General features: G+C 30.8%; 2 protein-coding genes across 2 annotated transcripts in view; one reads left to right on the plus strand and one right to left on the minus strand.

The window, feature by feature from the left end:
• Positions 1-9,052, minus strand: part of Not1 (CCR4-NOT transcription complex subunit 1) — a 20,248-nt gene extending 11,196 nt beyond the window's left edge. Inside the window, exons 1-9 of the mRNA XM_011496201.1 lie at positions 8,642-9,052; positions 6,933-7,145; positions 6,299-6,733; positions 5,920-6,207; positions 4,192-4,658; positions 2,239-2,715; positions 1,281-1,428; positions 545-1,096; positions 1-299 (exon numbers count right to left, since the gene is read on the minus strand). The exon at positions 1-299 is cut by the window's left edge and continues 459 nt beyond it. Coding sequence (XP_011494503.1) covers positions 1-299; positions 545-1,096; positions 1,281-1,428; positions 2,239-2,715; positions 4,192-4,658; positions 5,920-6,207; positions 6,299-6,733; positions 6,933-7,145; positions 8,642-8,743 — 2,981 coding nt within the window. The 5' untranslated portion in view covers positions 8,744-9,052. The remainder of the gene's footprint in view (positions 300-544; positions 1,097-1,280; positions 1,429-2,238; positions 2,716-4,191; positions 4,659-5,919; positions 6,208-6,298; positions 6,734-6,932; positions 7,146-8,641) is intronic.
• A 4,862-nt stretch (positions 9,053-13,914) lies between these two features.
• The window catches only part of Mbs (Myosin binding subunit), a 42,173-nt gene continuing 31,802 nt past the window's right edge, over positions 13,915-24,285 (plus strand). Inside the window, exons 1-2 of the mRNA XM_011496713.1 lie at positions 13,915-14,118; positions 16,487-16,855. Coding sequence (XP_011495015.1) covers positions 16,607-16,855 — 249 coding nt within the window. The 5' untranslated portion in view covers positions 13,915-14,118; positions 16,487-16,606. The remainder of the gene's footprint in view (positions 14,119-16,486; positions 16,856-24,285) is intronic.

Consider the following 24,285-nt stretch of genomic DNA (forward strand, 5'->3'; position numbering starts at 1 on the left):
GTAGGCGGCTCCTGGCCCTGTAGACCGTACTCAACGTATTCTACAAGATGTGGCGGAAACTCACTGAAGTGCTGTATACTGCGGACGTGCTCGCAATATGTCGTGTATTCCTTCAGACGGGATTTAAAGCGATCTAAGGCTGCGATGCCGAAATAGTACATTTTGTTTCCCTCGGGTTTGCGTAAGGCATCCAGGACAAAGCGTAATGCAAGACCCAGAGTTACGTAACTGTTAACGAGACCCCGCTCGATTATACCGCCAAACAGCTGGGCTGTGATGTGCAATTCTTTGTCCGGGTACTAAGGAGCGAGGAAATAAATGCGTGATAAGCACAAATAAGGATTAATGTGGGAGATTATATTATTAAAATTTACTGTGTAGACTGAAAGGCTTTTTGCAAAGAATCTAATCTTATAAAATTATGATACGCAGTCATTAATTTAATGATTTTGCTTTATTATTTTGAACTGTGTAATGTATGCGACTCGGAGCCCCACCGTTGACTCGACACGTGCTATGTCATTGAATAATAAGATGAGCTTACTTGTGGAAAGAATCTGTATTCTTCGAATAGATTTCTCAGCATACAATGGAAAACATCGCGCTCTCTCTTGATGCTTGAATCTTGAAATTTTTTAAGCATATCGAGCACTTCATCGATTGACAGCGTTGGATGGGGTGGATGATTGTAAATCCTTTGAAAATATCCGTTGGCCTCGTCCTCAATTTCCTTGGAAACATTTTGGCTTATGTCGGGGAATAGATTCGAGGTCTCTTGCATGCGGGTCTTCTCGATGCCCGTGGGTGGTCCGAGCCTATTCAGACCACCTATCGTTGCACCACCTGGGATGACCGATGATCCTTGTGTACCTACAGGTCCAGAGTGTAATTGAGACGAGAGGGGCAGCATGGGAAATGGCGAAGGCGATGGTCCCATTAGCCGAGAAGGTGAACCTGGTGCAGAGACAAGGGGGCCCAAGGTGCCTGGTAAGTTGAACGCGGAATTGCTCGGCGGTCCAAGGCTTGAGCTAAGACTCATCGATGCCAGACTCGAGTTTAGGTTTGTCAAACTGTCTACTTGTTTCGTTGAAAATAGCTGCAAATGAGAAAATAATGATATTTAATATATTCATAGGTGGATAATTTCAATAATAACATCTCCTTGTGCATTTTAAGTTTGGCAATAAATCACAAAGTTCACTATTAATTACAATATCAAACCATTCCAAATACATATGTTCAATATTAATATGTTAATTTTAATGCGCATATAACAATACCTGTCCACTTAAAGCTGGATTGAAGGATTCCATAGCTCTATGTCTTAAAACTGGCGGTGGTAGCCTGCTTAATGTTCCTTTGCTCAACATTAAACTACAATTTTGTACCATAGCCAAGATTGCATCGGCACATTCTTGTGAAACATTTCTAAGCAATAAAAGAAAAAGCATAATCCTTAGTACATTTAGCGTATTCCATAATATAACCAAATGATATTGTAGTACGATTTGTTATATGTCTTTTTATAAATATTCTTAAATAGGCTTGGTAATACAATAATAAGATTTTAATGATAAATAATAAAACAAATGAAATATCGGATATTCCAAAAACGGAAGTTTCCAATTTTGAATATGTAATAGTAACACAAAAATAATTCAATTTTTACGATAATGAAATTGAAGTTTTAAATTAAGTTTAATGAAAAGAGTTTACATTTTTATCTGCTTTATTTTGCTTCGTAATTTTACAATTTTACAAAAATATTATTTTATTCTGTAATTTCTTAAAAATATTGAAAATATCATGTTAAATTGTTTCCTATAACTTATTCTTCTAAGATGTACGCGTAGATTTGGCTATCGTTATGCTTTAAAATATGAATCGACTATTTGCTACGTTAGTTTAAAGAATAATTATATATTACAATTATGGCGATTCAAAAAGTATTAAAAGTAATAAATTATAATACATATTAAATAATAAATTTTTATTGTCAGATAAACATTTTTTAAATAATTTTTTAAATACATTATTAACTTTAAGATGTTTCATTATCATATTAAGTTTTCGAAAAGATATTTCAAATCTTAAAAATTAAAAATTTTAGAATTTTATATTACTTTTTCATAATATTATTGCTAGATGGTATAATTTAAATATCTAAATTCCGACTAAACAATCTAATTTTATAATGATTATTAACTGTTTATAATTTTAAAGTCAATCAAGACTTACCCAACACAAACTTGCAGACAATGTAGTATAGTTGTGAGAGTTTCCTGTGGTAGTTGGCTAGCTTTGGGGACTGTTGGATCTTCTTTAATAGCGGGACCCATGACCTGAGGGCATCGCCTCTGAAGGAACTTGACGCATGCAGCGACAAAGGCTTCCCCGTGATCTCGTATTTTGTCCATAAGCCATTTTTCCAGTTTCAAATACTCGCGTCTCGAAGCAAGGCAGGCAAGATCAATTACAAAGGGAAATGATTGGGCATTGAGTAGTGCGGACAAGGCTTTCAAGTCCTGGGCTACGTCGAGAATGCGTGAAAGTCGCGTTTGGTCATGATCTCCTCGTAAATACCATTCTGCCATCGCATGCATTATAATAGTCTTGATTTTGGCATTATTTGAATGCCAAGCATGATGGAGAATCACCGCAGAATTTGGATGATTGCCTAGAAATATCGGCATCAGAGTACTCAAGAGCTCCTGCCTATTTGTATATACAAATACTTTTGATTACACTTCATGAAAGATATCTAAATTAATTAAAATTCAAATATTCTTAGGAGTATGATTATCATCACACTTTGTAGTTTAAGAGTATTTTCTATCACATTGTTATAATTGTAATATAAGTTATTTAAACACACAATACATTTTAAAAGTTTCAGTAAATTTTGTATATTTTACATCAAGTTTTAGTCTATTTTCTTATTTTACTTTAATTGTTGATGTCGAAGTTTCATAGAAAATTATTTACTTTCAATATCTACTTTTTTTCGTAATATTTGTAACACGTATATTTAGGTTATATTTAATTATTTAATTAGTTTTTTATTATGATAGGAAAGTAAAACTCTACTTTTATTTTATCAATTCATTAGTTTTTTATGGGTTTAAAACGATAGTTGAAAAATTTGTCACAAGTTCTTTAATATAAAATTAAATTTTCGGCTAAAACTGACCTAATATTTTTTATTTCCGATAAAATGTTTTTAGTTTTTAAACAATTTGATTAAAGTTCACACTCTATTTTCAATAAACAGATCGTCAAATTTATCGATACGCGGTTAAATAATATACATATATTAAAAAAGTAAGCGAAGTTTCCACAATCAAAATCGTTTTTGTTTTTAATAATCTTTTTGTTATAAAATATGATAAAAATGGTCACTATCGTTTGTTTGTTTGTTTGATTTTTTTTTTGATCGGTCATGTAAAATAACGACGATCAAACATAACCTTGAAATTTTGAATTTTACATCTTACAATAAGAAAAATGATGTAATTACTTTATAATAGGAAATAACACTATTACCATTATTAATAAATTGGAGTATATTTTTATGTTTTAAACACGCCATAAAAAAAAGGTTAAGTAAGAATTTAACAAATAATTAAATTGAAAAAATTTATTTATTTAAAATGGTGTATTATTTTTATTTAAGTATTAATTTACCTTTTACTTCAGCATGGTATTTTAACTTTTTAAAAAACTTTTACAATAAATTTTTATTAATATTTAGGTATTTCCAATAATAGCAAGGATGAATTTTAATTTATTTTAGATCTAAGCTATTACGAAGAATCATATAGATTTTTAAGTACAAAGGTTATGAAAAAGTAGTACAAACTATAAAAAAAAAATTAGGATCAGATTTAAACATCTTGTTACACATATTTTTTTTATCAATTGTACATATTGTATGATTTATAATTCATTATAAATGAATATATCTGAATAAACATATGTATTGGAAAAACTAGAAATTATTACTTCTACAGAGTTTATAATTTACTGTTTTATACTTTTTAAATAATTATTTAAATTAATAGTAATATTACTCTATTGAATGCAAAATAATTGTTTAATATAGTAAAAAATCTTTAAAATTGAAATAAAAATAAATTTTTCAATGAGTTTTTTAACATAAAATTTTATAAAAAAAAAAAAAAAAATACTAGCCTGAGCATCGTAATGGGTGGATTAATCTGTAATAATGCAAGCGCCAGAACGTCTGGGCAATGTTGCGTTGGCCATTTGAAAATATCTTGGACAGGTGTATGTAGTCCTCGTTCAGCCATATACAGTAATAATTCAACCACATTGAGTGACCTCCATGTTTGTGCTTCCTTGGTGTCAGCTTCGGGTGCTGCTTTAAGTACATCTACGACTACAGAATGATATGCGTAATCGGCAAAGCAAAATATTTCCGGATACTTGAGAATCTGTTGGATTAGTGAGAATTGGCCTTTAACATTTTCCCAGTGCCGGTAAAAAAGTTCAACTGGAAATACATCTAATGGATAGCCTTGATTTTGAAGACCTAATCTAAGTCCTTTGATTAAAAGACTTAAACCTTGACGATCCTTAATTATAAATTCTGAATGGTCAAGCTTAGCTGTAACTTCGTTCCATGACAACGATGAATTCTACAAGAACAGAAGTAATAGAAAAATATCGATTAAAAATAATCAATTGCAATTTTTATGTCACCGATTATCCACTATGTGGAAGAAAGAAATATATTATTATCTATAATAAATGTAATGATTATTCCTGATTTAAAATTACACTAAGTATATAAAAATTACAATAATTTAAAGGTCAGAACTAGCTTTTAACTAATATAATATTTTTCATAACATGTCTATCAATATATAATTTACATTATTTTGATAAAAGCAACAATTAAGAAGATTTTTTAGTAAAAAATTACTCACATCTAATTTGACATTAGAATAACGTATACAAAAATTCATAATATATTACTCTTATTCTTATTGATTGCTAATAAAAATAAAAATTTATATAATAAAGATGTTCATTGTTATTACATTATCTATAAAACTATTGTCAAATTTATAAAAAACTTTATTACAATTTGATTAAAAGTCAATTTATTAAAAAATATTATTTTATTTGATTTTTGATGTTCTTTAAATTTATATATGATTGCATAAATTTCCAAATACATGCAATATATTTATAATTAAGAGTTTTAATTATTCATAATTTATAAGTTTTTATTTAAACATTAGATAAATTAATTTATTTAAATAAATCTAGAGTAATAAAAAATATTAAAATAATTTATTACTACTAAATTTAATATTTAGGTTTCAAAGAAAATTAATTTCTCATTTAAATTTTATTGCAGAGATTTAAAGGGATAGGTAGTAGTTATATTAAAACTGACATGACTTGTCAAAGTTTAATAATATGACTTTGACAGAATGTTTGTCAACATATGATAAATCATTAAAAGTAAAAGGTGTTAGACAGAAGGCATTAATCGTTGAAGAATTAATCAATTCCATTACGCTTAGAAATCTTATTATAATTTTGCTGTTCTATGTTTAGCAAATAAAATATTGTGTCATACCAATTTAAAATAAAGTACAATATTGTTATCTAAAATTAATATTAATATTATTCGAGTAGTATAAAAACGTAACGAATTTCTGAATTAATTATTAAATCCGAATCTGAATAAAACTAGCAATTATTATTATATAAAGAATTTTTTTAATTTTATTATTCAATAAAAAATAAAAATATATTTTCTAGTTTTTCATACATTTTTCAAAATTAGAAATTTTTTTTTTTTTTTTTTATTCAAGTAAGCTAATATTAATCAAATATTTTTTTACTTTAGTAGAATATAATATTGTAATTTTTCATATAACATACCGCTTCTTTCACTGTTTGAACAAAGACTTCGACATTCCACGTCGTTGGAGTCTCGCCTGATTTTTCTTTGTTATCCTGATTTGTTGCTGAACTTTCCCAAAAAGAATGTAAACCTCCAGTGTCTTCCAAGCCACTGCAGGTTCGGGCCATGTAAGCTAAAACTTTAGCTACACATCGCGCGGTCATGTCTCGGGCCCCGAGACTCGCCAAGTTGGAACGACATTCTTCTATGGTACTGGTAAATCTATAGCCCAATTCCATAATCATCTCTACTAAATTAGTATTATCCTAAAGAATGTTAAAATTTAAAAATCACAGAGTTTATTATTAAATACAAAAAATGTATAGTAATAAAAATATTGGTTTTAATAGAACTTACCATTTGATTAACAGCCATGTTTAATTCGATTGATTTTTGTGAAGGTTCCCCGTCACCTGGATACAGAAGTGGTGCCAACACCACTGGTACCAGTTCACGAGGAAAGTCACGTGTTAAGCTCTTTAAAAATTTTTCTTTTGCCTCCAAAGAGAGCTCGACCTTAGTTGATTCTTTAAATACGTAGGTTAATATGAGATGTAAGATTTCAGGAGAAGAATCGTGCAATCCCTCTTCACTCAGCTTCTTATTGTTCTCTGCGTTTACGTAATTTTTTATTAATTCTGGCAGCTGTTTTTGTATATGTTCACTGGCTCGAATGGATATATCAGAATTTTGTGAATGATGAAGAGCTATTGCAAAGACAACTTCCTGCACCAGAGACAATCCAAGCACTTTGCGAAGGTGTTGAAAAAATTTTGGTGATGGGAAGATTCGCTGCAAATTGAGCGTGTCTTGTAAGATTTATGCAATAGTTTACAATTTAGAAATTTTCTTTTTTCATTTCCAATAACATTTTTCACCTATACTTCAAAATTAATATTTTTGTCATTGACATTTCATGAAGTGTTATTCAAAGAATGTTCATTTATTAAGATATACAAATGAAATGTATTAGAGATTTGCTGAAACTTACATTTTTATGATGAAATGGATAGTCAATGGCAAAGCAAAGATTTGAAACAAGCGATGGTTTGCAGAGGAGACTGTCGCACTCTTGTTTTAGTAGTTGTATCTGATAGTAGTCTTTAGAGTTTGGCTCAGGTGGTTCTCCGGTTGAAAAATCAACATGCGAGAACAAACAGCGCAGCAAATGTCGGTCTGCCTCTAAGCCCTTCCACTGTACCAACTGGAAAATAAAAAATTACTTAAATTTATACAATATTTCATACTGCCTTGTTAATGGTATACTTCATATATATAAATAAAATGATATAAATCATAATATAATTTAAGCAAATCAATTTAATTTATTTAACAGAGGGTTTATAATATATAATAATAAAAATTTATAATATTAAAATTTGTTTCCATAATCAGAGAACTTTGACAAAACATGTAAAACATTTTCTTTCACAATATTTATGTATATTTAATTTATTCAGCGATAAATATGTATCTTCATCTTTATTATCTAGTTAAAACTTAATATATTATAAGCAACTATAAAAAGCAATAAGAGAACATTATATAAATGGAATAAAGAAACAACCAAATAAAAACAATTGATTTTCATTTAATTATAGAAGTAATTTAAATTTAGAATTAACGTAATGTAAATAAATTATATATTTTACAAGTATTTGTTAGAAAATTTTCTAATGTACTATAAGATAACATTAATTTTAAATAACCTATCCCACTTTATGAATTTAGCATTGATGAAAAATTATTTATTATTGATTACAATATCTGCATATTATATATATATATATACACACATATATTATAGATATAAAGTATATCTTTTAATATAAATAATACAAACTTTTCAATATGGTCCATCAAGTTGTGAATGAAAGCTAGAAATACTTGTTATAATATTTATTGCGCAATTTTGATAAAAGAATGGACTTTATTTGTAATTATATATAGTCACTTGAGCATAAACAAATGCGTTGTAACGTTTCATTAGAAATAGGTTATATCAAGTGATTTATATAATTATTGCAATTATGTTTTCATACAAAAGAAGCGCATGCCTTTACATTAGATAATTTATTTTAATTAATCGGCTAAAATGAAATTGTTTCCACTTTTTAATGGTAAAATCCCAATACCGTTTAAAAGTTTCGATACACTTTCAAGCAGAAATTTTAATATGTACATAAAATTTTGTCTCTTGTAAAATTCTAGTATATAGATTATTGTATTCAGAATAAAAATTATACCATAAGATATTGCACTTATTTCTAAAAATAGGTATTTTCCAAATAAATTATTCATAGAAAGCTTTTTCTTTGGAAGTAGCTATTCTTTTATTTCAATACAGCAAAATAGTCATGTGATAAAAGTAAGTTTTATTTATTAAAAGAATCTTAAAATATAAAAGTTATAAATGATCTTTTATAACGATATAAGGGGCTTTGTTTTTTTGTTTTTTTTTTGTTTTAATTTTTTTTAATTTTTTTTTTAGTTTAGAGCAATATTGTTTTATTATTGCCGTTAAAGGCAATGGATTCTCTTGTGCTTAGCAGAATATAAACGTAATAGAGAAGGACATGACATTAGTGTACGATATCGCGATAACTCGACGATCAAAGGACCAACAGAATAATACTCGAGTGTTTCACGTAGCCACGCACAGGAAGCACTAACACAAGGAGCGTTGAGACGAATACTTACAACCGATATTTCTTGGCAGCTGTCCCGAAAGTTTTTCTTACACAAACTTGCAACCAAATAACTGATTTGTGATAAAGTAAAAGACAACGAGTCCAGGTTCATAGTTCCATGAATACGACCTCGAAAGCTTCAAACAGGTTTGAAGCTTTCTTCGGTATCCACGAATTTTCGCCGCCGCCTCCGCCACCGCCTCCTCCCCCTCGTTCGCTGCTGGTTGTATTTCCAAAAAACGGCTTATCTTCGACAAGTGCATGTAGTTTACATCGGCGTGCGAGTCCTACGACCAACATCGGGGAAACCCTCGTAACTCTTCTCACTTTGTTTCTTCTCGTCAACTCCGTCTCTCGAGCGCGCACACCAGCTCGCACAGCCGTTTCTCGCACTCTTCTTCTTCTTCTCTCTCTCTCTCTCTCTCTCTCTCGCTCTCTCACGCAGGCCCAGACGCGTGCGCGCGCGCGCACGCACGCACTCGACTCTTGCTCTTTTGCTCTCTCGCTCTCACTCACTCACTCACTCACTCACTCACTCTCTCTCTCTCTCTCTCTCTCTCTCTCTCTTTCTGCCTGTCTTTCTCTCTATTACTCTCTTACTCTCTTATTCCCTTATTCTGTAACTCTGTAACTCTGTAACTCTGTAATTCTGTTCCACTTCGTGCTCACTCTTTCGCGCTCTATCATCTATCTTGCTCTTATAAGGAGGAGGACGTCATGGCGCGCTATTGCACATCACACTTTTTCGACACAGAGAGTGGGAACCTCGCGCACACGAATGCGCGCCGAAGCGTATGTGTGCGCGTGGCGCCGCGCTTTCGTCGCGAGGTTCCTTTTTTCCCCCTTGGCTCCCTTGTTTTCGAAGAATAAACGCGTGCGTGCGACCAAGAAGCTCGACCTCCTTGCACCAAGTCCTGCAAGTTTCGATGATAATTGCGCTCGACGGCTTTTCGATATCACGCAACAAGGCACAACGACGACGACGTTGTTGGATTCGACGGCGATTAATCTTCGCTCAAAAGACGAGGGATACCCGTCGTCCGTCGCAGAACTTCGTCGTTCTCGCTCTTCTCATTCAACGGCCTCGCTTCGCTTTCTCCTACGACTTCCTTCCTCGGCCTCCTCCTCGCTTAACGCTTTTCTTCTCTGCTGCCGATTTTTACCTCCCGTACGAACAAGCAACTCTTTATTTTGGCTCCACTCGCGAATCGCGGAGGGAACTAGAAAGAGCAGCGGAGAGCACCAGGGAGCAAGAGCGGCTACGTTTCCCTCGTCTGGCCTCGTCCCACCGTCACTACACCGGCAGCAGCAGCAGCAGCAGCAGCAGCAGCAGCAGCAGCAGCAGCAGCAGCAGCAGCAGCAGCAGCAGCAGCAGCAGCAGCAGCAGCAGCAGCAGCAGCGCACCACCACCACCACCACCACCACCGCCACCACCACCAACACCAAAATCAACACCACCACTACCACTACCACTACCACTACCACTACCACTATCACTACCTCTAGCTCTGCCACAATCGCTACCGCTATCGCCACCGCCGCCACTACTACCACTACCAACTCCAATAATTCCCGTGTACGCGCGAACTCGCTCGCTGACTTTGGGCCCTCGACCGCTCGTTGTGATCAGCCGCACCGCGCGGATGTACGTTGGAGTGATTTGAAGCGCCTGCCTAATTGGTTAGCGGCTAGCGGAGAGGAAACGCGTTTTTTCGTATCAATCGGGGTGTCGCTATTCGTCGCTCGTAGCCCAACGTCGTACCGTACGGCGGCGCTGGGGACTTACCCGCGGGCATATTAATCCCTCTTCTCGATGAGTCTCGCGTGCGAATCGGCCTTTAACTTGCGGGACTCGCTTGGACTGGGGGAACTCGGCACGGCCGACGGCGATACCACCGCTGACGGAAGTACCTCGTTATATAAAGCCGGATGCGCGATATGAATTTACGATGCGTTATTCGTCGGGGTTTCCGCGGATTTTCGCCTTTGGAGCCTGTCGCTGCTGGAGGTAATGCTCGCTCGGGCCACCTGCCTCTTGCCCCTCTGCCGCGCTCCACGATGCCTCATCGTACAAGGAAGGTTAAATGTTATTGTTCAATGTCATCGATAAAGCATGCCCGATTCCGAGAGGAATGTAAGCTTCGAGTAAGCCGAGTTTACCATTTGCGAGGATGCACTCTCCCCGGAAGAGTAAATAAATTCTCTTCTACGTTTTCTCGACTCGTTCAATGTGGAAATTTATTCTCCAACTGTCCTCGTTCTATACGCTCGGGCGTCTAAATTGCATCTTGCTTTTTTCTTCTTCATTTATTATTATTTTTTTCTTCTTCTTTTCCTTTCTTTCTTTTTCTACTCTCTGTATCGTTAAGGTAAGAGCCTATCCTAAATCCTATCGGTGGCTCGATTTATTTATTTATTCGTTGGTGCCCCGTTCCCCGTGCCCCGAGGCTGGTAGATGGTGAAGAATTTGCCTTGGATGACGTTTACCTAGAGTTAATAAGTCGTTATAGCTTGTGCGCGAAAGGAAATTTCATTTCAAGGTAGAAGAAGAAGAATAAGAAGAATAAGAAAAAACCGTGATTTCTCATTAGCATGTGTTCGCCGATGGACATCGTGAAATAATACGTAGACGACAAAATTCAATAATCTTGAGAATTCGTATTTGTAATTACGTTCAATGAATTTCGTGAATTTTATATACATACCTCTTACCCTCCGCCCGCCCAAATGTTTCGTGAAAACACTTGTAAGAGGGAGAAAGGCGACATTTTCGTTTTGATACGATATTATTGTACACGTAATTTTCTTCCCCCATCGTGAAAAGTTGCTCCATCCACTGAAACGAGCGACAAACGTTACAACGATCGCATAAATAATTATAAAAAAAATATTTTGCAGCGTAATAATTGATTTATTTCGTTTTATTGTATCGTAAGGAGAGAACGTTAATTTTTTACCTCCATGAAATATTATTGTACACGTCGTAGCTTATTCATTTAAAATTAGACCTAAAAATACGCTCGACACTCATCCGATGAGCGTACAGCACAATCACAATATTATTATTATTATTATTATTATTATTATTATTATTATTATTATTAATTAAATTAACAATAAGCACTTTAAAAGTCTCTTTATATTGCTTTTAATTTATGCAATTTAAATGTGCAATGCTTTCCCGCTTCTCTAGGCTGACGCATGCGTCCAATGAAAAAGGCACCCCGAATAATTTTTATCTTTGACAAATTGTTTTGTATTCGTTATCATTTTATAAAGAGTATTGTATGAAAATTGTAACAAATATTTATCAGAGATATGCTTTTGTATATTATACGTAACATTTATTTCATTATGTGGATTAACAATTTCAAAGTTAACGGTAAAGCCCGAAAATATAATATTCTAATGCCCAAGCAATTTAACAATGGTGCTTATTACTTTAATACCTAACATTGTTTTTTTGTTTTTGTTTTTGTTTTGTTTTGTTTTTTGTTTTTTTTTTCTTCTCTCGCTTTTTTGTTTGTTTGTTTTTTTTTTCTCGAAAACGACGATATTTGAAGAGGAATTACTTAGAAAGTTTAGAGCATCGCTCCGGTTGTCATTCTTCTAAAGAAATTTACACGTATAATCGTTTTATTATAAACGGAGCTCCTCTATCCTCTCTAAACCACAATGCCATTCGCGTGTGTACGGTGATCTCGAAGAGCATGTGAACGAGTATGACTCGGGCATGCATCGGGTGACACCTATGTAAACTTACTTTAAGTAACATTCTATAGGTATACATACTAGTCGCACCCTAGCCACACATTCGCGCGCGCACACTTATCCACACTCGTGCGGTGTTGAAGAATGGGAAGGGTGAGTGGGGGGGGGGGGGGGGGGGGAGGGGAGTTGACAGTGGTGGTAGGCAAATAGAATTAAAGCCGCACACGAGCGTAATTATATACACATAGTCAGATATAGGCTCGGACTCATCGGATTCGGATCGAGTCATCGCGAAAATGTGCATACTTAGGAGCGCCTTAGAGGCGCGCGCGCACACACATGCTATTGCTCACGTGCGCACGTAGTAGTCGAAGGTGCAAAAACGAGTAAGCGAACAAGAACGAGAGCGACGAACGGCAGATCGCGGCTTGACAAGCGATGGAAAAGGAAGGAAACGTATGTGCGCGGGGACGTGTTTATGGCAGGCTTCGACGCTGCGTTAAAAAAGAATAAACGTAGGAAAAATCGGAGAGCAAAAAGAGAAATACAGACGTTCGCCGAGCTTTGTAGGAAGGCTTAAATAACAATTAACGTTGATAATAATGATGATAGGGCGGTTTTTTTGCATCGCCTGTAATTGCTGCGCGAACGGTCTGGCCACATTGTACGCCAGTTCCTCTTCCTTTCCTTAATGAGCAAATACGAGATCGCTGTTGCGAAAAGCGAGCAAAATTAACGATGTAACCCGTGCGCGCGGACATGTATCAATCTCTTTCTCTTTCTCTCGTATTGCCCGTGTATCCTTACACGCGCGTACTCACGCACGTACGCACGGGCACAGGCACGCGCAGATACGGCGATACATACCCAAACGGCGCACGGGGCCAAGAATAGCCAAGAGCACGCGAATCTAGCCGTGTCGCATATTAAGAGTAACCGTGGAGATCGTCGTCGTCGGGATAGTAGGAGGGGGGGGGGGGGGGGGCGGGGGAAGGGGCAAGGAAGCGAGAGGGCAGGGCGACACTGCGGCCAGCAAAGAGCAGAACTAGGGAATCGCGCGCGAGAGCCGCGACGAACGACCGCTCCCCTGTTTAATATAATTTTTATCGCGGCGCGTGCGCTTGTGCGCGCGTACGTGTGCATGTGCATCATCCGAAGGAGCGAAGGCTCAGTACGTTTCGTTTGGGGAAGGAACGTCAACGGGGACGACGGACGAGGCCCGCTCGCCATCTCGACCCAGTGGAGAAAGAAAGAGGATCGAATAAAGGGGAATAGGGCGAGCTCGTGCCCGTGGCGATTATATATCCGGAACGACGAGAGGCAACATCAACGCTGCCGGAGTTTTCAGTGAAGAGAGAATAAGAGAGCGAGACGGCCTGAGAGGGCGAGTGAGCGAGAAGAAAAAGATAGAAAGAGAGAGATAGATAGAGATAGAGATAGAGATAGAGATAGATTGAGAGAAAGAGAAAGAGCGAGAGAGCTTGTGTGCGCGCGCCCGCGCGCGCATGTACGAGAGAGTGAGTGAACGAGAGTAAGAGAGAGAGAGAAAGAGAGTAAGAGCGAGATAGTTAGATAGAGAGATAGAGAGCGAGAGAGTGAGAGGGGATCACGAGGAGAGACAGATTTTATAAATCGGTATATATGGGGGCAGGCGGCGGTGACGAAGCTCAGCTAAAGAAGCAGAAGCAGCACCAGCCAGAGGAGCTGAGTAGGAAGATCGTCGTGCTGCGCCGGGGGAGCGAGAGGGGCGCCAGGTCGAGCCTCCTCCCTCTTAAGGTTTGTTCACTCTTGTCAGTGAATGCCGAACTCCAGGGTGTACCTCCGTATTTCTTCCCAGCGCATTTCTCTTTTGGAGAATGGCCGGATAAAAGTGTGCTTTCCCCAAAGGGCTATTAGGTTGAGGTAGCGTATCTGTGCTTGCATGCGTAACACCATAGGTAACCTATGGATCCTCAGCAATTTAAAGGAATTTCATTAGGAATTTTAGAGCCACTTGAAACTTTCTGCAACAGTCTTTGCTTTCTCACTGCAAGTGCTAAAAGGTAATGAGAAATATTGGTTTTATTCGGAAACATGATTTTCAGCTTAAAACTAATCTGGATTGTTATTTTCTTTTCGCGAGTGCATTAGTTGATTTACTCTGCGAGGTAAAGCTGCATTATTTATGTGACTCTTTTTGTCATATTAATATGTTTTTATTCGCAGTGTGATTTATAATTACACATTTATTGATGCTACAGTTTCATTGCGCTTATGTAAAGTATTCCTTACGAATCCTTTATGTAATAAGACAACGGTGGTCGTATAGTTCATAACTGGGCAAATTTCAAGTTGTAAAGCAATCCATTAGGAAACTTAACAATTGACTGTAACGCAAAGTTTATTTTTAAACCCGTTCATTATTTTATTTTGATTTTAAAATAGAGTTAGAGTCTAAATTTATTAAAAGCATAAAATTTAAAAACATTATTTCAGAGTGAATATTTATAAAGCAAATATTGAATTTTTATTATTTTAATTCTGAAATTTAAAGTAAAAAAAAATTATATGTATATATATATATATATATAATAAATATAACTAACAAAATCAAAGTATATTTTGAATTTCAAATAACAGTAATTATTTAATGACTCGAATTAATATCAAATTTAATTTCTTTGCATTCTGTTCATTAATATCAGCTGATGCTTAATATAACCGTCGTCATCTTCTGTAAAAACAGCAACAAAAATAATTGATAACATTGAGTATTGAGTTATATTTCCAACGATATTTTTATAAGGTTATGTTTTATAAGTTATTTATGGAATCAATAATTTCTCAATTTATTTCATGCAAATTTTGTATGTTGTTTTATAATTACAACGATAGTATTTTAATTTTTAACAAAATTGACATTATTGCAATTAATTGTCAGTACGCTTTAATCAATGTTATTTTATTAAAATTTAAATTATAAATATACTTCTTGATTAATTTATTGGAATATTTATTTTATAGTGTTAGCGTTAATTTTAAATTCTGTACAATTTATACAATAAATGATAGCCAACATATTTAATTTTGTATAAAAATTTGAAATAGCTCGTTTGCTTTGCATTTAAACATATACAGACAGATATTTATAATTTTTTAAGAACAATAAGCGTTAAACCGATATGCTTTGAATAAAATATTAAATTAATAAGAAACTATAACATTATTGTTTATATTACTGTATATTTTATGTTAGTATTTTAAACTTTAATGATATATTAAAATGCATAAAAATATTTTTTTGATCCAATGATATCTCATAATGTGTCAAGTAATTTGTTAAAATCAATACAACATGTAGGTGATTTTAACATTTTACAATGATGAGCTAATACAAATTTTATGCAATTAGCTAAAATATTTGGTAAATAATGTTTGTTGTCTGTTGTTTAAGCTATATCGAGGTATTGATAAAAATAGTTTGTTTCATTCATTTTAAGCTACCATTAAAAGAAAACGATTCATGTGTAGGATTCATCTGTATGATATATATATATATATATATATATATATATATATATCATATAAGAATTAGATTATTATTGTAAAGCAATTCATGCTATTTGAAACATATCTTGTTCTCCTGTCACATATTTTATTAAATGAGTTTGATAAACATATTTTTTTCTAAATTATAAATTATAATGTTAAATTTCGTAATTGTAATTGTGGTAATTAAACTTTTAACAAAAAAAATGTTAATTATAAAACTTTTTTTTTTATTGCTTTTTTTATGATTTGATAGGAACTATTATAATAATTGCTATGTATCTGCAAATTTAAATTAAATATTTTTGTGTATAGTTTTTTTTATAATTTAGATATAATTGAGATAATTTTATAAGTTTAAATTGATTTTGTGATTTTGTTAATGAAAAGTTTATAAATCTTATTTTTATAATTGATGAAGGTACAATTATCAACACATAGTTTTTGTACGATATAAATAATATTTGTGCCTCCCCCTCCCCTCCACCTCCCCTATCCAGACACACGCACACACACACGCACGCAGGCAAAACTTTATATATTTAGTTCCACAGAGGTACACCCAAATCAAAATATTTGATTATTATTTGATTTAATAAAGTTAATAAATCTTTAGGGTTAGGTGGTGGTGAAACTGGAGACGGAATCATCCAAAGTGGTTTTAAGTGATCTGTGTAAAGGCGTTTTATCTGAGTAGTTTGTTCATTGTTTGTTACTCAGAGATACATATAGTGCAATGTCATTGGAGAATAGATCTAGTTCGGCTTTGTTCAAAAGGGCCGAGCAACTCAAGAGATGGGAGCAATCGGAGACTAATAAACAGCCACCACATCCTAGACAGGTTACTAGAAAGATCAAGTTTTCAGCTGATTGCGTTTTTCTAGCTGCTTGCGCAGCCGGTGACAAGGATGAGGTTGTTAGATTACTTGAAAAAGGAGCAGATATCAACACTGGAAATGTCGATGGTCTTACCGCATTGCATCAGGTAATATTCGTTATTATTATTATTTAATCGTTTGTCGAAGTAACAAATTAATCATCTATTTATTTTTGGCAGAATTTATCTATTAAGATACAGATAGTAATAAGTTTCTTGAAACTCGACTATTAAAATGCAATCTATTTTCAGTTTATTTAAATGTTAAATCAATGATATTAAAATATATTAATATATAATGTATGAAAAGTATGCATTAGAATTGTTACTCTTTAAAATTGTATTTATTTTAAAAAGCTTGTACTTTTCATTATTCATTAGATTTCATTAAAATTAATTATATATATTTTTCACAAAGTCTGTGTTTATTCAAAATTTAAGAAAAATATATATCAAAAATAATTTTGGTGTGCTTCAGAACTATAAAATAAGCATAATTTATTAGAAATTTATAATATTTATTATTTGTAAGATCATTGAAGTGCAAAATTGTAAAACATAAAATAATTTTATGATTATATTCTTACAAAGTTAATTGATCGTTGAAAATATTTTCATATTTTATACTTTAATTTAAACCTACAATCACATGGCTTTATCATCGCCAACTATAGTAATTAAAAAGGAGGTATTTGTCTTTGTAAATTTTATAAAAATATTTACATTATATGGCAATCTTCAATCTAATTTAATCTCATGGTGTTTTAATGTTTGTAAAAAACGAATGTACATGAACATGCATGAATATCATTGCAATTTCTATTTATTTCATATTTTTTGTGAAAGAAATTTATCTCCATTGCTGTACATAATACAGTTTCGTCAACAACTATTTACCGTTCAAATACGTATTAATAAAACAATAATTACTATTTATTAAACAATGATTGACTGTAAAATGTGTTTTGAGTTTCATTCTATCTGCTCATCGACATCATGGTTAACGATCGACTTATATGTGATTCATCACGTTCACTATAATAATCAAATTGTATTGATGTATTGAATTAAATATATATTTTTTCAGAACTATAATACAATGAGAAATTAAACTCGACGAATATTTACAATCTCTTTTCGTGCATTAGTTTATTAGTTAACTCGTAGTGAAATAATAACCAATTATATAAAGGAAAAGTAACTTGAAGCACTCAATATTTATTGTTTCTTAAAAAATATGTACAAAAATATGTAAATATACTTTACTATCTATTTTTTCAAAGTGAATCTATGTGTTTATGTATTTAAAATTGACGAAAAAATAATTCAATGTTTAATAGATACTGTAAAAGTGAATTATTTTCATTATTAAGAAACATTTGTTTGTCACAAGAGAATTTATTATTCGCTTATTATATACCTATGCATATTGCTTGGCATATTGAATAAGAAATGAGACTGGTGACAAATGTTTCTTCTTTTGTGTTTTTTCATTTCTGGTATTCAGATGTTTAAAACGTGTCGGTCAAAGCATGTCATCTGTCGAGACAAGTAGTCGAGTTGTATACACATTGCCAATTGGCAAAGAATGGTAGAACATTTTCTTGTACTTCTTCTTTTTCTTCTTCTTCTTCTTCTTCTTCTTCTTCTTCTTCTTCTTCTTCTTCTTCTTCTCCATCTGTAATTTCAGTCCCTCTCTCGATTTTCTTAAAGATTAGAAAAAGCGGATTGAACGTGTAAGCGTTTGTATTATGTAAAAGGGTCGTATGCTAAATATTGAAGAACGCCTGTTTCCTACGATTTTTCATTCAGGCTTATGATTCTATCTTAATTGCTTAGTAAGTTTGGATAGGTACGATTTTTTCGATTTAAATAAACTCGCAAATGAATCTTGCAAAGTGAAACTTTCATGCACACGTGGATGAAAAATCTTCCCGTTGCTCGAATTCCAGTTGCGATATATGCAGGTATCACGCGCTACTTGCTAGTTTCGTTTGTTGATCTTACGGAAAGATCAAAGTTCCATTGATTCAGACGATATACAGTATATATATAACCCAGCCAGACGACTATAGGGTGCAATCGAATAAGTAGGTTGAAAAAAATTTATTTTTATGCCTTTGAATATGCGATGTATTTGAAAAGAGAAAAACTCAATATAACAGGCAAAAATTTTCATAAATTATTAAACTATAATTACAATTAATTTTAATATGTCTAATGACGTATTTTAATGTAATATAATAAATTTATATTACAATTAAAAAAGATTAGAATTAAAATATAGAAAAAATTTAAATAAACATAAATAGTAATTTTATTTTTAAAATTGATTTTGCTAAAGTGATATTAAAAATTTAAAAAAAAAAACGATAATTCATATATTTTTAGTATTATCAAGGTAGAACATATAAACAAAATAGATAAAAAAATTTGTTAATAATTTTAATCGATATTCTTAAACTATTCTTAGAAAAAAGAAATTCTTTGCAACTTTAATTAATTGATAATTCATCGATAACAAAAGAGCTGTAATTAAAAATATATTAAAAAAAATTTTTGATTTAATCAAATACTTTATTTTCATTGTAAGTAAATTTCAAATAAATTAACTTTAATGAATAACATTTGATCATTACCAATTTGATTACAAAAATTATATTATGTGTTTGCTTTTTTGTGTGTTTGCGCGCGCGCGTGTGTCTACATACTTATTTTTTTCCAAAATAAAATATAAATATTAAATTCGGGTTATAAATTCATTATTTAATATACATATATTTATCTATTATGAATTAATGTTTTTTATTAAAAATGTAACTATCCTATATATATGTGTGTAAAAACGCTTAATCTTAATAATATTTAAGTTGGTAAGAACAAGTATGAATCGGTCTGACATTCGCCTTTTAACGTGCTTAAAATTAATTAAACAATATAAACAATTGTTTCAATAAACAAATTATGTTCAATTTTGCATATAACTATTAACAAAATTACGCAAAGCAAATAACACTGATGATTCAGTTCTAATTTTAATTTAAAATAGTTGAAAGAACGAAGCAAGATCTACTATTTCACGATTTCTTACGAAGAATGCAAACAAGGGTGTTACTATTTTTCAGTAAATTTTATGTTGATGATTTGTAGCACTAGGAAGTCTTAAAATACTTGATAGCAATTAGTCCTAGAATAAATATAAATAATCTAATGCATGAGTAATAAAATTGATTATTATAATGGGGAAGAATTATATTCAGCGTTCAATAGTAAACTCAAGGTACATATTAATTGTCAAAAATTTCGAATCACGTATTTCGAGAGAACTTGGAAATTTGCTAAACTTGAATAACGACTCGTGCTTGTTTTTCCGAATTTTCTCGAAAGTCTATTTTGATATTCAAGTACATCGCTTTCAACATAATATGAAGATTTAGAATTGAAAGGCTACAAAAGATCTTTCAACATTTTGGAAAAATATTGTGTAAAAACTATATAAAATACACATTAAAATTATTTTCAATTGCCGCTGTATGTATTGTAATGTTTATTATAAATATTAAAATAATTATATTTGCAAAATTTAAACCATATATTATTTCTATTTTCATAATTAAAATATATTTTAAAAACAAAGCCGAAAATCATTTATAAACTTAAGGATTATTTTTTAATTTTACAATTATAAAATTAAAATATACTAATTCGAACGTAATTGTAGATGATAAATTATAATCATTTCCCGAAAAGAAATCTGATATAAATAACAACATAAATGGCTTGTTAACACAATTAATTTAACGCTTACGACACTAAAAGAAACAAATATCTATATTCAGGCATTTTTTATTTAGCATATTTCTTTTTGTACTTTGATTGCACATATTTTATATTGTTTGTTATACGCTAAAGAAGTCTACACAATGAAAAATATATACAAGTTAAAATAATTTTTTTCATTATATGTAAGATATAAAAATCTAAAAATATCAAATAGTTTAATATAATAATTAAAATAAAGTTTGTCTTTTTGTAATACAATAGATAATTCATTTTCAACAATACTTTGACTGCATTAAGATTATTTGTACAATTTTTAATTTTTGATATATTTAATAATACATTTTCATGTTATGTAACAGCAGTTAATAAAATTTCGAATATGTGAAATATAAAGTAATACGTAGTTCATGAATTCATCGATTTAAACTAAATGTTAAATTATGATATTTCAGTTACATTTTCATAATTATTTGTCTTTATTATTATTAGAAATTTTAAATATCGTATGAATTTTACATCTGTGTTTACACTTCATCGATTGAAAAATAAATAATTTTATTATTTCATTATTTGGACATATAGAAGAATAAACTATCTGTATTTTTACTGTAACATTGTTATTATTCGACTAAATCCCAAATAATATACTATAATCCGTTGATATTGAAATATTTCTAAAGTATATGAATACGATAAATAAGTTACATTTTTCATTAAATTAATTTCCTTAATTAAATTAAAAATAGTTAAAACAATTAAAAAATATTTTGATTTTGATTTTTAGTGTATTTTTCTAATTGTGTAATAAACTTTTAGTTTAATTATATTTTTAAGTTTTAATGGATTCATCGGCTAATAATCAATTGTACAGTAGAAAAAAAAAATATTTTTATATGAAAATTTATCAAAATAAATGTATACGTAAGCGTATTTTGTTTAATCTATAAATTAAATATTTTTATAAATAATACGTAATATGATGTGTGATTTATAAATTGTACTAAATGAAAGTAAACAATATATTCATCAATTATGTTAATTATTAATTGTCAAGTATTTTTTAATAAAGTAAGTGTATGAGATAGTAGTGGCTAAAGTTTCATTTTATAAAAGTTACAGAATTTATTAAAAGAAATATCGTTCGAATGGTTAAATATTACAATTTATATTATCAGTTAGAATTGTGGAATTCGGGCTAGTTCAGTTCATTTTATTTCGGAGTATTTTATAAGAGTGTAATAATAATTATTAAAATATTCTTATTATCGACATTTTTCAAATTATATCTTTAATGCAAAAAAAAAAAAAACTGAAACTATTAAATTTCATACCGAACATAAAATTAATTTACAGCATTAATAACTAAAATGGTTAAACATTATAAGAAGAATATAATCGCTTTACTTTCATATTTTACAATATATTTAACAGTTTTGTTAAACTGCAATTTGTTATTTCACTAAAACAATTTTACAGTGAGTTTATTGACTATCGATGAGTATTTAGAAACACTTCAAACATAATTAATCAATATTAAATCAATATTATTATCATATTAGTAAGTTTACAATGTTGTACTTGATAAATTAGTTCCGCATTATTAATATCTATGAAATATTTTATAAATATTATCATTGAGTATTAATTAAAAAAAAAAAGAGTATTTAAACTATAATTGGTATAGATAAACCATTTTAATCTAATAAGTCAATTTAAATGAATATTATTGTCGACATGTTCTATATATAGATATCGAATTAATTTTAAACATTGAGGGTATTGAACGAATAGGAAATAATTTACTTATGTTTATTGTGCTTTATATACTATAAATTTTAATTATTGTGCTGTGGATGCAATCAATATATAGTTGTACACATGAAATTACTAATGTTTAATAATAAAATATTTTAGTGTTTATATTACGGCTTTAAAATATTTTATAAAAAGAAAATAGAATAATATAAAATTAACAACATAATAGCAATTTAAAATTATGTAAAAAAATATGGAATTTTTGTGTTACATTGTATTGTTATATTATGGAGTTATTAAAAATATGATCTTGCAAAATTATAAAAAGCATGTTATTTTTACACATGATTCTAAATTTAATAGTAAATACAATAATAGTGACTACAAATTTAACGCTCCATAACTCTTATCTATACAATATTTGTACAACCATAAATAATCATAAAATTCTCTGAAAATACAATATAATTAAATGTCTTTGCAATTTTTGTAATTTTTATATTAAATGAAGAAGTGCTGGCTAGGCTTTAATTCAATCTCAATTATATTTCTCAATTTTCTGCATTAGTTAGATAAATAATTGATAAGTCTCTTATATTGTGAATCATAATTTCTATTTACCAAACGATTTATAAATCAATTGTGTATCGACATATTTAGAGAGAGGGGGATGGGGATGGGGAGGGGGGGGTAGAGGCGAACGCGGTAAAGTGAGAGCGAATAGAGAACGTAGTAGTAGGATTCGCGGGAGGAGGAGAGGATATTTGGAGTTTGTGAATTCGCGAAAATAGACGTTGAAAATACATCAAGCATCGGCTCACTATTTATAGTTTTCTATTACAAGTCACAGACCACTGTGTGTACGGTTTCCGCTTTGATTCTTTCTCTCCTTTTCACTTCACATTTCCATGTTTCTTTCTATACTTTGACATAATTTAATTGACGGTATGTGTTATTTTTTTTTTGACAATTACAATCTGTTGTTCAAAATTTTCAACGTAATACTTTAATCCGGTTCTCTCTTTTTCTCTCACCCTTTTACTTTTAACGGAGTACGTTTGGAATAGAGAAGCAACAAAGTTGATCTTTCGATATGGGGTCACTGCGAAGGTTCTGTGGATGTAAGAAAATAAAACCAGATTCACATTTTCTTTTCAACATTTGGGTTTTCAGTTTTATTTATTTGTATCATTTATATATATATATATATATATATATATATATATATATATATATATATATATATATATACACATATATATGTATATATATGTATATATGTATTATAAAATTACTATTTATTTTATACGTAAGGGACTTTTACATGAGATGGAAAAACACTAATCTATTTTGTGATAAAAAATATTCAAAATGTGTCAATTTAAAGTCAAATTAATTACCATTATCATTAGTAAGAAATAAGAATTTAATATGATAAATAAATATAAAATAATCATCTTCCACAGAGTATATCTAATTATCTTTCTGTTAAAACGAACTAGATTTTATCTTTTATTTGTTTTTTTTTTACGTAGAAGCAATTGTTCATTAATAGAATTTCAACTGATATATATATATATTAATTAATATATATGTAATTTGTAGTTACTAATTATTATAAATTAACCAAGTTCAGAAGATGAATATTTAAAGGGAAAATGTTAAAAAATCATTTAATAGTACAATTATATTTCATATTATTGTAGATTATTTATTAAAATATTAATTTGTGTTGAGATATGGCCAATTATAATAATAATAAAAAAATATATATATATATACAATAAATATAAGTAAAATATAATTCAAACATTTTAAGTATTACGCTAATATAACATTACATTTTTCGATCAATTTTTTTTTACGGATTCATGACAAAATATTATTTAAAGCTCTATCATATACGATTGGTCATAAAAAATTTTTTTAATTTAATATATATATATATGCAAAAAAAAAATATTACAAACATACAATTGTATGTGCAATTTCAGATTTAA

The sequence above is a fragment of the Ceratosolen solmsi genome, unplaced genomic scaffold (assembly GCF_000503995.2).
Source record: "Ceratosolen solmsi marchali unplaced genomic scaffold, CerSol_1.0 scaffold29, whole genome shotgun sequence".
Taxonomy (NCBI): domain Eukaryota; kingdom Metazoa; phylum Arthropoda; class Insecta; order Hymenoptera; family Agaonidae; genus Ceratosolen; species Ceratosolen solmsi.